Genomic DNA, 14,399 nt, shown 5'->3' with positions numbered 1-14,399 from the left:
AAATGTGTTAGCCTCAGACACAGGTGGTAATAGCATCACTAAAGAGAGTTTTGCTTTAGGTGACTCAATTATTTTTGGAGAGCGAGTGTCACTTTTTCACAAGGTGGACGTCTCAGTTTGGTCAGGAACTCATTCTCCTTTCTAGACAAAGCTTGGAAAAAAAAAGTTGTATCCAAATGAGTTTAAATGAGAAATGGGATTAATTTAATGATGTGGAGGCTAAATAGGCCCCGCAGAGCCAATAGAGCGCTGCTCTTTAATACGTGGATGCATTAAATTAAAGCTATAATTGTCACTGTTATATAGTAAAAGGGTGCGACGGTGCACAAATATCACACGCTGCTTAGTGCAAACGCGCTGTGGCTGAAATGAAAGTTTGCACTTTGTTGCTTTAGGTTCGAGACCCCAGGGGCCAATGAGACACTCACATCCCTCTGTGTAAAAACAGGAGGGCACACGCACGAAATATTCCGAATCCAGCTTTGCTTTTCACACTTTTGCCTGCGATGGCCTCCACAGACAGGTGACTGGCTTCTGTGAATAAGTGGTGTGAAAATGGCAGCCAAGCAGCCAGAGCAGAGCAGCACTGGTGGATTTGTCTCTGTTTAATGAGGCAGCTGGTGGGGAGGGCAGCCATTGTTTTCCTCTCATAGGGGATGCGTTGAGTAATTTGCAGTAACCAGGGAGATACCATCCCTTTTCATTCCTTCTCAAATGGCCGCCTGACTGTGGCGGATGCCAAAAATGTCCGGGTACCATTCCTAAGAACATTGTTGACATTCAGCAGACATGAGCCACCGCAGCTACAAATGCGCCCCCACAGCATAATAACGTGTCAAAGACAAAATAATTACAGCAAATACACTTTAGTGCAAACTACAGTAGTGACGGGAGGGTTTGGATTGAAATGTAGATAATTTTATAGGATTTTAGAATTTATTTTTTTTTGGATAATTTAATTGGTCCTTTATAATCAAACCACTGGCACAATTTCACAGATGTAGAAAAAGAAAGCACATATTTTTATTTTGAAGGCGTGTATTAAATATCCTGTCCAAACCTCTAATGGCACGAAGTCCTTTTAATTTAAAAATCTATCAGCCAATCAAAGTCAAGTCTGCATTCATTACTGTGATACAGATACAGATGCAATACTACGTACATGTAATGTAGGACAAGCTAATGTAAATCAGTCTGCAGTATTTAGCACTGCATTTTGATGGAATTCAAGCAGCCAAAGAAATATCAGTACACACAGATACTGACTCTCTCACACTCAAACTCCACAATGATTTTTGCAACACCCGCATTGTCAAGTGAATATAAGTCTTTGTAATCTCTACAAACAGACATCAGATTATAAATATGTAGAGCTATACGCAGTGGACTCTTTGTGTAATGTATCTTTTGGATACATTTTCAGTGGCTCCACTGACAGCTCAAAACCTAACCTAGTTTATATACGCACTTTCAACCAGCTTCCTGTGTTGGTGCATATTTAGATTGCATGTAGAAAAATAGCCAATAAAAGCAAAAATGGGCTGTATCTGGTAAAAATCATGATCTTTGCAAATGTGTCTAAATTCATAATGATCAGAGGACAGTGAGCGATCTCTTCCCTGAATATCTGCTGATGACACCTGCAGGCCCTAAAAACTGGCTGCTGCCCTGAGAAGGCTACGTCACGAGAAGACCTGATGGGTTCCCTGGTGTGTGTTTCACAATCCATCCCTCAAAGTCTTTCCCCAACCCTGATGATCCACATGACATCACTACATCGGGGTTATTATTTCCAGTTCCAGATTATATCTCAACTTGAACACAGTTAATTATGACGAGTGAAAATATTAAACAGCACATTGACAAAATAACCCGAGCATACGTCATTAAAGATGCATGTCAGCCAAACGCAAAAGGAAGCACAGTACAGGATGTACATGTGAGGGAAAATGATGTTTTAAACCCACACTGGTGATCCTCCAAGTATAAAACCTTAGAATATGATAATTAGCATTATAGCCTATAAGAATTATGGTTATCAGATGATAAAGGAAAATCAAATATTTCCATTTGATCTTGAAATATTTCACCCAATATGAACAAAATACAATTATTCAAGAATTTAAATAAGACGGGTTAAAGTGGTTCAAAACTAGCAGCTCAAATTTGTAAACAAGAAAAGTTTTATTGCTTCCAAACCAAGAAGCATTTGGTTCATCACTTCTGTTTAAAATGATCCATGAGAAGCCGACTGGTGCAGTGAAAAACTGATGTAGCTTAATTCTTCTCTTCTGTTGCCACAAGATGCATAAGGAAAGCTTGGAACAAATAAGAAAGGGAGGGCAGACATTTGTTTTACGATATGCAAATTTACACTGCAGGAAATAGATTTCTACATGGGCTATTAATATACTAATGTGAAATGTGTGTTCGTGCTCATTTTTAAATAAGAAGAAAATGAAAAAAGATGAAGTAATGAGACTCGGCGATGAAATTCGGATCTACAACAGATCATTTACATTAACACAATGTCTCAGTGATGTATAGACAAACTAAAAACCCCACAGGGACGTGAGAGAGCACACTTTAGGCACAGACAACAACGGAAGCCAACACATAGCCGTCTCAGACATTAACCCCCCTGTAAGGCTGTATTTATTTGGTTAGACGCTGTTAAAAAAAAGGAACCAAGACAGGTGATCACTGAACCCTGTGGAACCTTATGGAGTTCCACAGGGTTCAGTGCTAGGACCAATTCTGTTTACATTATACATGCTTCCCTTAGGCAGTATCATTAGAAGACATAGCATACATTTTCACTGCTATGCAGATGACACCCAGCTCTATCTATCCATGAAGCCAGATAACACACACCAATTAGTTAAACTGCAGGAATGTCTTAAAGACATAAAGACCTGGATGGCCGCTAACTTTCTGCTTCTTAATTCAGATAAAACTGAGGTTATTGTACTCAGCCCTGAAAAGCTTAGAAATATGGTATCTAACCAGATTCTTACTGTGGATGGCATTACCTTGGCCTCCAGTAATGCTGTGAGGAGCCTTGGAGTCATTTTTGACCAGGACATGTCCTTCAATGCACATATTGAACAAATATGTAAGACTGCGTTCTTCCATTTGCGCAACATCTCTAAAATTAGAAATATCCTGTCTCAGAGTGACGCTGAAAAACTAGTTCAAGCATTTATTACTTCCAGGCTGGACTACTGTAATTCATTATTATCAGGATGTCCAAAAAACTCACTGAAAAGCCTTCAGCTAATCCAAAATGCTGCAGCAAGAGTCCTGACAGGGACTAGAAAGAGAGAGCATATTTCTCCTGTTTTGGCTTCCCTTCATTGGCTTCCTGTTAAATCCAGAATTCAATTCAAAATCCTGCTTCTCACATACAAGGTCTTAAATAATCAGGCCCCATCTTATCTTAATGACCTTGTAGTACCATATCACCCTATTAGAGCACTTCGCTCTCGCTCTGCAGGCCTACTTGTTGTTCCTAGAGTATTTAAAAGTAGAATGGGAGGCAGAGCCTTCAGTTTTCAGGCCCCTCTTCTGTGGAACCAGCTTCCAGTTTGGATTCGGGAGACAGACACTATCTCTACTTTCAAGATTAGGCTTAAAACTTTCCTTTTTGCTAAAGCAGATAGGGCTGGACCAGGTGACCCTGAATCCTCCCTTAGTTATGCTGCAATAGACGTAGGCTGCCGGGGGATTCCCATGATGCACTGAGTTTTTCCTTTCCAGTCACCTTTCTCACTCACTATGTGTTAACAGACCTCTCTGCATTGAATCATATCTGTTATTAACCTCTGTCTCTCTTCCACAGCATGTCTTTATCCTGTCTTCCTTCTCTCACCCCAACCGGTCGCAGCAGATGGCCCCGCCCCTCCCTGAGCCTGGTTCTGCTGGAGGTTTCTTCCTGTTAAAAGGGAGTTTTTTCTTCCCACTGTCGCCAAAGTGCTTGCTCATAGGGGGTCATATGATTGTTGGGTTTTTCTCTGTATCTATGAAGCGCCTTGAGGCGACTTTTGTTGTGATTTGGCGCTATATAAATAAAATTGAATTGAATTGAATTGAATTGAATTGAATTTTAATGATTGACAATTTGCATCCTAACAAAACCTTCAGGCTGCGTTCAAGTTCTGCCAAAACGCGCCGTTGGAGAACACCAATTGTGCCCTTACAATGCAACACAGTTTAGTAGTTTTAGCTCCTCATACAAACTCTAAGATGTTTAATGGCAAAAAGATGCTGATATGGTTTTGTTGGTGCACTACTTGTAGTTGTGGCTCTTAGGCATAGTGACACAGGTCCTCTTTTTGCTTGAGACTCTGTAGTTAGCCAAACAGTTTGAAATGAAACAGCTGAAGATTTAAACAAACAAACACTTAGACTGCGGTGAGAGTTAGAGGTGTTTGTTTTTCAACCACAAGTTAAAGCTCAGGCAGCTGTTTTTCCAACTCTGTTCAATCAGGAAAAAAATAACAAATATTCTGACGCACATAGAAAAATGACTCCTTGGACCTCTGAGGGTGAACCTCTTAGCATCCAGCAGGTCACTTAGTTTTGACTTAGTGTCTGGTTCACATCTGTCACTCTGCGTGTTGTGTGGTGGATGTGAAGAGATTAATCATCTTGATGCTGCTCACAGACTGCAAATCACTGTGAATGCAGTGGCATAATAATTATGCAGAATAATCAATAGTCACTGAACGTATGGGCTTTTTTAAGCATTACTTTATTTTACTTCCTCATTTTTATTAGTATTATTTATCTGATGGTTGCACCTATTATTAACTCCTGGTCATATAAATAGGCACAGTCATCATGTTGTGGGGCCTCTGAAATCCCAGTTCACTTCAAATCTTAGAAAAATAATAATAAGGCAAGAGTACAAGTAGAATAAAACATCAGTGGTTTCTTTTAACCAAACGCCTTCAAACATCAGTGATCCTGAAGTCCACTCACACTATTTCACTTCTGTGTTCTTAGCTTAGAGCGCCCCTTGTGGCCATTCCCCATATTAAAGCATGCTACAGACGTCTTCCAGCAGGGTTTTTACCAACTGTCTCCCCCTTAAATCCTTCCCCTCAGAAAGGCGTCGTTTTTGCAGAGCCACCCCATCAGATAAAAATACACAGTGAGGCAGAGATGATTTTAAGAGTTAGGATTCAGAACAGAATTGCATAACTGTCTCTGCAGCAGGTGGGATGATAACAGCAGAAAGGAGAGAAAGGAAAAAAGAAAGAAACATTCGTGAGGATTTCGTGCATTTGTGTCCTGCTAATCTTTCGCGAGGTAAATTAAAGCAATAGAAATTCACCGTTTTCTAGTGTTGTGGCACCTCGAGAACCCCCCCACCCGACCTTCCAGGAACCCTGCACGAGAGCCAAGTCACTGCAGTAAAATTTTGGACTGAAAAGCTGCGTCTCCAGCCAATTTGTGCCTTTTTTTAAGCACCAAATGATATTTCTGCTTTATTACAGAGCAGTGTGATCACAAACATGAGAAAGACGGAGAATGATGGAAGGATGGGGGAGACAGTTTGGAGGGTTATACATATCACATTCCTATCTCTCACCTCTCTCCCCGCATCCCTTTTTTAGTTCATAACTGCCATGGGTATTAATAATTAATGAGGACAATTCTCTGGCGTCTGGATGAGTCATACTCTCTGCTACTTGGTTTCCCAAAAGCACAAAAGCTTGGATTAACACAGAAAGAGGAAATCTGAATTTTTAACCCTAAAATGAAACCGGCATAAATGTTTGATGGGTGTCTATAAACAGAGGGAACTTTGACACCTGCCAAAAAAACCAAAAAGTCAGGTGTTCTCTCAGAAACCTGCCTTAAAAGCTGAAAGGACAGGAAAAAGTTGAGGATGTTTGGGACAAAATATTTTGCGATCTAAATAGGAAAAACCAGCACATGTGCATATTTGTATGAAGTTTTCCACGCTGGAGACTTTATTTTGGCTTGGTTTTAGTTGCTTAAACTGTTCCCTTGAAAAGCACGAACTGGTTCATGGCCTTCGGGGTAAAAAACAAGACTTTCCCAAGTTGCAGAGGCAGTTTTCTAAGCAACGAAACAATTATATATTATGCTTGAAGGGCAGCCAGTGTTTGTACACGAACAAAACAAGAACAGCGTTCTGTCAGCTTTAGTTTGTCCAACACTGAGCTGTCAGACGCTGCACCGTGTGCTGTGAAAGGAAAAAATGCTAATGGCAGGGTTTGCAGAAGCTTGAAAGTTAAGCAGCCTCGAAGAACGACGAGGATGTACGAGCTTAAAAGAAATAGGGGGGACACGGTGCAAAGAGGTGCTGATTTTAATACCTTGATTTCAACATGATTATACATGAGAAAATTAACCAATATACAGGAGATTTATGACTGATAGAAAATTGTATTTATTATATTTTTCAAGATACATTCTATTCATTTGTAATGTCAATAAACACTCATAATTTTAACTTAACAATACTTTTTAAATAAGGACCGGATAGAGTTAAGTTGAATAAAGAATTTTGAAATAGAACTTGTCCTGACAATATCATCTCAAACTAAATAAATTAAAAACAAAACGGAGACTGAGCTAATATTGCACATGGTTGTTTTTCCGATACGGTTCGGCCCAGATCCGACAATTTAGAGCCTCGATCGGTTTGCCCTCGCTTTCCCTCCCTTTTTTCCTCCCAGGTCCAACAATTCCAGAAGCATATCGAGTTTAATGCACATTTATTTTGGTTGCATAATGTTAATAAGAAACCTTTTACAAGATACTGTGGGAGATATAAGAATAAGGAAACTGCTGGAAACGTCACAGACTCTATCAGGCCTCTTGCTCATCGTGCGACACAAGAAAAAGGAAACATCACAGATCACATTTCACAACCTTTCATCCGGCAGGCGCTCCTCAGCAGACCGAGAGAAACAGAAACCCTTGAATCGACTGAATTAGCTCAGATGCAGCACACTATCAAGTCCTTTCCACTCTTTGCGTATTATTCTTCTTAAATAATACCAATAACTCTTTAAATAACCCTGCATAGAAAAATAAATTAACTATGTTGTTAAATTTTCATTCTTTTTCTACGAATTGAGAGCTGACGGGGAGGCGGGTCACCGATTGAATTATATTAGCGGTTTGTTGGACAATCTGGCAATGAAGTCTCTTGATGTTGATGATGCTCCGTCGTACAGTATGAGTGTGTGTGTGTCTTTCTTTGTAATTTACAAACCAGTCCCACAGATACAAATAATGTAAGACTTACAAAATAAATTCCAGGTTACGCTTACATGGCAAGCAGCTTTGTAATTTCTTTTTTTTTTCTTTTTTTCCTTTTTTTAATCATTGGGTTTTGTTTTGTTTTTTCTTTTCATTTTTCAGAAACGTCCTCTGACAGTGTATGTGCCATTAGATTTCACCCAAAACATACAGTTACTGTAAGTAGGAATTTTTAAAGAGAAACACAACTCCATTCAGAAGACACTATATTTAACATGGCTCTTTACACAAAGAAAACAAGTCATGAAATCATTCCCCCAAAAGAGTTTTGCGGTGCCTCCAATTCCCACGAATGGAAAACGGGAGCCGTTTAGCCTCCCGGCAAAGAGCAGGTGTACTGCTACTGCTGTGTAATCCACACAAGATGGCAGAGAGTCTGCAGCCAACTCCGGAGAGCATCCACAAGATCAAATAGATATCCCAGCAACACAAAAAAGGTCAAATAAAAACAAAATAAAATAGAATAAAGCAAAGTAGCATCCATTGAGTCACTGATTCTGTTAATCTCATCCCAGTAGAAGGAGACATGATTCGTTCCAGAGCAAAAAGAACAACCAGCGCTCCCTCTTTTTCTTTTTTTAAAAAACGGGCTGCAGCCAGCGAGGTATATTCTCAAGCACTGTTTCAAGACCCTTTGATTTGGTTGGAAAAAAATACAGTAAAAGAAAAAGAACAACAACAAGAACAACAAAAAAATACGAAGAAGATAAGTACCCATTTCAGTAGCAGCAAAAGATACTATGTCTGGTTGCTTTTTTAAGGGTGTCCTATGGTAAGTTTGCAGGATTCGTACGTGTGAGTGGCTGATAATCCAGAAGGTCTTTTACTGTGAAATACATCCACGCTTATTCTACTAATAGCCTTGTAGTGTGGAGCCATTTTGTCCATCTCTGCAGTGGTCATTAAGGATTTCCAGAAGGCACTTTTTTTGCTTTGTGTGTGTGTGTGTCTGTGTGTGTGTGCGTGTGTGTGTGTAGGTGTATGTGTATGTGTGTGTGTGTGTGTGTGTGTGTGTGTGTGTGGCTGCAGAGAGGGAAATGAAGGCAGAGGGTGAGAGATCTGAAGGTTTGAATGACGTGTGTGTGTCTCGAGAGGACAAAGAGCCAGAGAAATGTGTTCGGCTGTCTGTCTGCCTGCATGTTGCTGACTTCATACTGTAGAAGTGTGTGTAATCAATGCACAGATCAAACACAACAGTCCCTACATTTTACTCAGTGCAGTCTGCTCCTCGAGCACCTGCAGGTAATCAGGTGTTCCTTGGAGCTTGGCTTTCAGCTCGTAATACTCACTTTTCCTCTGCTCCACTACGATCTTACTGTGGTTCCCGCCTATCAGCGACGACTTCTTCATCTTTTTATCCAGCGTTTTCTCTGGGTAGCGGATTTCATATCCGCCCATCCCTATACTGTTGAAATCTCTTTTGCTGTCCAGGAAGTTGTGGATGAACATGCTTGGCTCTCGGTTGGGGAGAAACTCCTCGAGTTCGTCAATGGTGCTGAGGCGTTTGTTGCGCTCCAGAGTGGAAAGCATGTCTTTCTCCTTGTCTGCGCTGTTCCGCAGGATGATCTTCTGCCTCTGCGAGTCTGCAAATTTGAAGCCGGCATCCAAGTCTGAGGAGCGACCGATCCCACAGGTGTGGCTCTTGCCGATGTGCTCGATAGTCTGAGGGATGAAGGTCTCGCCTCCCAAGTCATCGCCGGGGATAGAACCTTTTTTGCCGGATTTGTGGCTGTGGCGGCGAAGCTGCAAAGACATTGAGCCGCACTCCTGGTTCCCCAGCCCCTCCTGCCTGCCCACCGGTTTTTTATTCCGCCTCAGGACAAAGACTAAAAGGCAAAAGGCCACAAACACAGTCAGGATCAGCACTACGAGGATGCTAAGGATCATAATTGAAAGAGGCACGGGCCCTCCCGGTGGTGCTTTGCCAACTCCAGCAGGCGACACTGATGTCAAAACAGGGGTGGCGCCAGTCTGAATAAAGGGCGGCCTCGCCATCCGAGGACACAGGATCTCATTTTTTAAGAGGCGCAGTTCAATGTTGGCGAACTGCACAGGGGAGGCACATTTCACCTCTTTGGCAGCCACTCCATCACTCAGCTTCTGCAGCCAGAGTTTGAGGGCAACCAGATCGCACGAGCACTCCCACGGGTTGCCTTCCAGGTCTATTTGGGTCAGTGACCTCAGCTGGTCCAAGACACCGCTCACTGGCAGGGTCATGAAGTGGTTGTTTTTCAGATTGAGTCTGGCTAATGGGATCCCCGCAAACACATAAGCAGGAAGACTCCGCAGAACGTTGTTGTTGAGATACAGGAGTTGAAGGTTTGGCATGGAATCAAACGTACCTGCTAAGATTTCCTTTATGGCATTGTATTCCAAATATAAGTACTGCAGGTTTGTGAGGCCCAAAAACATCTCTGGGTGCAACTGTTCAAGCATGTTTCCGTTTAAGTACAGTCTCCTCAGGTTAGTGAGGTTAGCAAACACACCTTTCTGGACTGTGACAATCTGATTGCTGCCAAGATGCAGCAGATCTAAGCCCTCAAAACCTTGGAAATCACTCGGATTGATGTCACGGATGTAATTCCCACTCAGGTGAAGCTTCTTGGCATTTGGGGGTTTGGGAACAAGATCAGCTAGATTTTTAATATTCCTCTCCTGACAGCTGACGCTAATGCCAAAGTCAGAAGGGTGGGCTTTGCAGCTGCAGGGCTGTGGACACAACTGAAAGGAAACAATTTGGTTATTCCTTCCAGCCACAATCCCATTGCCATAAAACTTTGATGAGTCTGTGGTTTTTGGCGTTTTCGTGGCTATGGGAGCCACAGTACTTGGGGGCGTTTTGGAGGGCTGTGCAGGTGGCATCCTAACATCAAATTCACTTCCTGTTCCCATGGGACAAAGCTCCTGTTTGTTGGTTTCTTTCAGGAGCCTCCCGTACAAGTCACTTGGCGTTTCACATATGGCCTCGCCAATAAAAATATTATAGGGCATGTTTTCAAGCCACGCTTTGAGAGGTGCTAGGTCACAGGTACAGTTCCAGGGGTTGTCGTCCAGCTGCAGCTCTACAATGCGTCCAATGTGCTCCAGAACACCCAAATAGGGAAGTTTCTGGATCCTGTTGCCCCTTATATCCAGATGTGTGAGTGAGGCAAAGCGAAATATGTTGTCGGGGAGTGCCTGTATGAGGTTGTCATTCAGGATCAGCACTTTGAGTTTGTGCAGTTTGTTAAAGGCTCCCTTCTCAATGTATTGTATTAAGTTGTAGTCAGCCTGAAGGTATTCCAAGTTTTCTATGCCTAAGAAAGTGTCCGCACGCAGCACCTTTAACTCGTTGCTGTTCAGATGCAGCTGTTTCAACGCACTCATCCCCATGAAGGCCCCACCTTCAATGTTCTGCAGTTTATTGTTCCCCAGGTGCAGCGAGACAGCGTGGGTGAAGTTGAGGAAAGAGTTTGGGTAGAGTATGATCAGAAAGTTGTTCTGGAAGTTAAGGTGGTAGAGGGACGAGGCCGGAGGGATGAGCTGTGTGGGTCGATAGACGGTGATCTCCTCGCAGTTGACGTACAGCACGTTTTCCACCGACATGCAGGAGCAGGCGACGCAGGTCTCGGCCAGCAAGTCCGGGGCGGACGGGTCTGCCATCGGGGGTCCGTTCGACATTGAGGGGGAGGAGAGGGAGGAGGCGAGAGAGCCGGAGATAGAAGAAGAAAAGGCTGCCAGCAGGAGTACGAGCAGCATTTCGCCGGTTAGAAATCCTCCCCCAGAAAACCATTTAGTAACCTTTGGAAAGAAAAAGAAAAGAGAGACAGGCGCATGCACAAACATCCACACACGCAGGCGTACATACATGCACACAAAACCAGATATGCACACGCACACACACACACACACACACACACACACACACACCATCAAAATTCATATTTGAGATTGACTGCATTGCAATTTTAATATTTAACTCGATTTATATTTAAAGTACAAAAAAGAAAACATTACTCTCACTGTATGAAATAAATTCTAGACACGATGCTAATAATGCACATTTGCAATGATCCCACTATTTCATCAGAATCTATGAACTGCGTATCTCTGTTACTGACACACAGTCATGCCTCCAAATCCTGGATAGCCTGAAATGTTGGATGGAGGTTATTCAGTACTGCAGGAAAAAGTAGCACATGCTCTGGACTTACCCAAACCCCTGAAATACTGCACGTCTATGCATCTTATTCTGACACCCAAAGCAAGACGCAGACATCAGCACAACTCTGTTTTGTGCCTCTCAGATTCAACATAATCAAAGTCAAATGGCTGCAGTTCCCTTTTCTAGGGGAGGTCTAATTTGGAGCCAGCACCTCCAATACCAGCGAATAGCACACAGCAAAGAGAAGAAGAAGAATTGGGACTGTGCCCATTACTGACACACTGAGAGGGGTTTAAGCTGTACCCATTTATAGCAGCTGTGACACAAGAAGAAATTCCACATGACGAAATCTGCGAGATCTTTTTTATGGGACTGAATTTAAATAAATTGGACTTACCCAAAGCTGTGGTGGTGATGAATGCGGCTCCCTCTGGAGACACGGGGCAGCATTGGTGAGACATGGATGGAGCCGTGCAAACAGTCTGCCCAGCAGAAGCCGACAGTTATAGGGGCGCAACAAGGTCTCCCCCCAGTCCTCTATAGCCCCATGTAGGGAGCCGAGCAAACCGGAGAGGTGGAGGTGCGAGGCGGAGATGGAGAAACAGAGGAGGGAGAGGAGGAGAGGCGAAGAAGGAGGGAGGTCCGGTTTCACCCGATGCGCCTCTTACTGACGGGCTCCTCTTGCTTGGAAAAATCTCCCCGCTGCTCGTTCGGTCCCCAAAGTGGCCGTACTACCTCCATGGGAAAACGTTCATATGGGTGCAGGGGAGATAGAGAGGGAGTGGGGGAAAGGTAGAAGAAGGTAGAAAGAGGGGAAATAGAAAGAGGGGGTGGGGGGTGGGGGGAGGCAGATAGCTTTCAGAGATCTTCACGGCGCGTCCGGCGACTACAAGGCGTGAAAAGGGGCGCAAGGCGGACACCAGTACGGTGGAATAAGTCCATCATTCTTGGAGTTTTTATTTAAAGGCGGGGAACTGATCGAGAGAAAGAGGAGTAGCAATGAGTAGAAAATGGGGAGGGAGAGGGGATGATGATGATGATGGCCAGCACTGTGCGTCTGGCTACAGCTCGGCTGAGCAACCCTCCGAAGGGCCAATGAATAAATACTGGTTCGTTTCCAGCGAAGTTGCGCACGGGGATAAAGCTCCAGAGGGCAGAAGCGGCCAAAATGCCCCCATCAGGTTGCTTTTGTCACGAGGTTATTCTCCATCCTTGCAGCGCTAATCCCTCCACCCCCCAAAAAACTGTTGGTGGTTCTCTTCACTTTGTTTGCAGTCGAATGGAGAATAGATTATTTCAGTCTCATCCAAGTGGGAGGGAATCAGTTCTTATGCTTTTTTGTTTGTTTCTTTCCCCCTGTAATAAAGAAGAAGAATATTGAAGCTCCTTTCCGAGAACAAAAGGAGGAAGAAAGAAAAACGGAGAGAAACCAGAGAGACGAGTGAGGACAAGAGAAACCGGTGCGTAAAAATGAATAATGCAGTTATTCAGCCTTTAGTCCGCTGTGGTGCAAGTGAGACGCTCGAAAGTCCGCACATTCGCTCTTTCATAGGTCCAAAGAAGGGAAGGGAGAAAAAAAGAATCAAAATGGACTTGATAATTTTTTAAGTAATCCTCTCTTTGGGAAAAACACAAAAAATATCCAGGTGGAATAAATGGCAGAGGAGGGGGGAGGGGTGTCACACCGGAGAAAAGCAAGCTTGTGTTTCTCTCCCTCCTGTAAAGACAGAACAGTATCCGTGTCAGGCGCATAAGTATGCTGGCTCCTTCTGCAGCCGCATTCACGGAGCTTCCCACACGACTAAAAAGAGGAGAATGCAGAGATGGAGAGGGAGGGAGGAGGGAGAGGGAGAGGGAGAGAGAGAGAGAGAGAGAGGGAGGGAGGGAGGGAGGAGGAGGAGGAGGGGGGCTCGCTCACATAGACCGAAAAGAGAAAAAAGATACTCCAGACCTTGAACCAGATCCATTAGGGTGAGCGAACACTGCAACAGCTGCATTTGCTCAATATTTACGAGCAGATTCAGATTTTTTGTTTTATTATTTTTCTATTCTTAAATGTAATAAAAGGAGGCTTCACCTGTTTTTATTTCCTACCCTGTGTGAGCTCGTGGGGTGGGGGGGGGTCAAGATCAAAGCGCTGATGGAGACGGAGGAAGGGAGTGTGCGCGCGAGCGGGTGGACTTGGCGCCGTTAAGAAAATAAAAGCAGCACTGCGAAAGAGTCACAGCGGGCCGGACCTGCGCAACACGGACCGAGCGCGTCCCCGAGGTCCGTGTGGAGAGAGAGAGAGAGAGGGGGATGTGTGTGTGCTTAAAACCCGGCACGGGAGCGCGCCTGTGAGCGGCATTTTAAACAGGAGGGAGAGAAAGCGAGCGAGAGAGGGAGATGGGGTTATTATTCAGGAGCGCTGCAGTCAGGCGGGCTGGAAGAGAGACAAAAACGGAGATGGTGATGGAGAATCAGTTAGTCAGGAGCTCAAGTTTATTGTGCATGTTTGTGGGAGAACATGGAAGAAGGAGCTCGATGAAGCAGATTAGAGGAGGACACAAGAGGAGGTAAGTTAGCCCCCTCTATATACAGATAAATTTTTATACATTCTTGCTATTATTATTCTTCTATCTATCTTATCATGAGTCCTGGCTCCTCAGCTGACACTGGAGGGGGAGTCCAACCTGAAACCTGACAGCATTTGGGCTCACCGGAAGCCTCACCTCTGGTTTCCTCTTGCAACAGGTGGCGAGGCCAGGTGACGCACAAATAAAAGCAGGCCGAAGAAAGCGAAGCCGGGAAGTCTGGATGTGAGCCCGTCTGCACGGCAGCAGAGGCTAACAACAGTTTACGTTTAAGGTTGATGATGATGAAGCAGTAAATTCAACATGCAGTCATTATACTATCACATCCATGCACACAGGCAGGTACAGAGATTTCCTTCCTGTCTGACTGTACAGCACCA

General features: G+C 43.9%; 1 protein-coding gene across 1 annotated transcript; it reads right to left on the bottom strand.

Moving 5' to 3' along the window:
• Positions 1-8,280: 8,280 nt before the first annotated feature.
• On the bottom strand, positions 8,281-12,823 carry slitrk4 (SLIT and NTRK-like family, member 4). The gene is made up of 2 exons (XM_005719399.2): positions 11,844-12,823; positions 8,281-11,082 (listed from the first exon to the last, which is right to left on the bottom strand). Exon 2 carries the CDS (start codon positions 11,038-11,040, stop codon positions 8,503-8,505), a length of 2,538 nt encoding a protein of 845 aa, XP_005719456.1. The 5' UTR covers positions 11,041-11,082; positions 11,844-12,823; the 3' UTR covers positions 8,281-8,502.
• Between the last annotated feature and the right edge of the window lie 1,576 nt (positions 12,824-14,399).

This window comes from Pundamilia nyererei, unplaced genomic scaffold, assembly GCF_000239375.1.
Source record: "Pundamilia nyererei isolate P.nyererei 1_Seehausen unplaced genomic scaffold, PunNye1.0 scaffold00001, whole genome shotgun sequence".
NCBI classification, from domain to species: domain Eukaryota; kingdom Metazoa; phylum Chordata; class Actinopteri; order Cichliformes; family Cichlidae; genus Pundamilia; species Pundamilia nyererei.
This window is presented reverse-complemented; position numbering and strand designations above follow the sequence as displayed.

What these genes read in the sequence shown, in the direction of transcription:
- slitrk4 (XM_005719399.2), bottom strand. Translation starts at nt 11,040, where the DNA reads ATGCTGCTCGTACTCCTGCTGGCAGCCTTTTCTTCTTCTATCTCCGGC.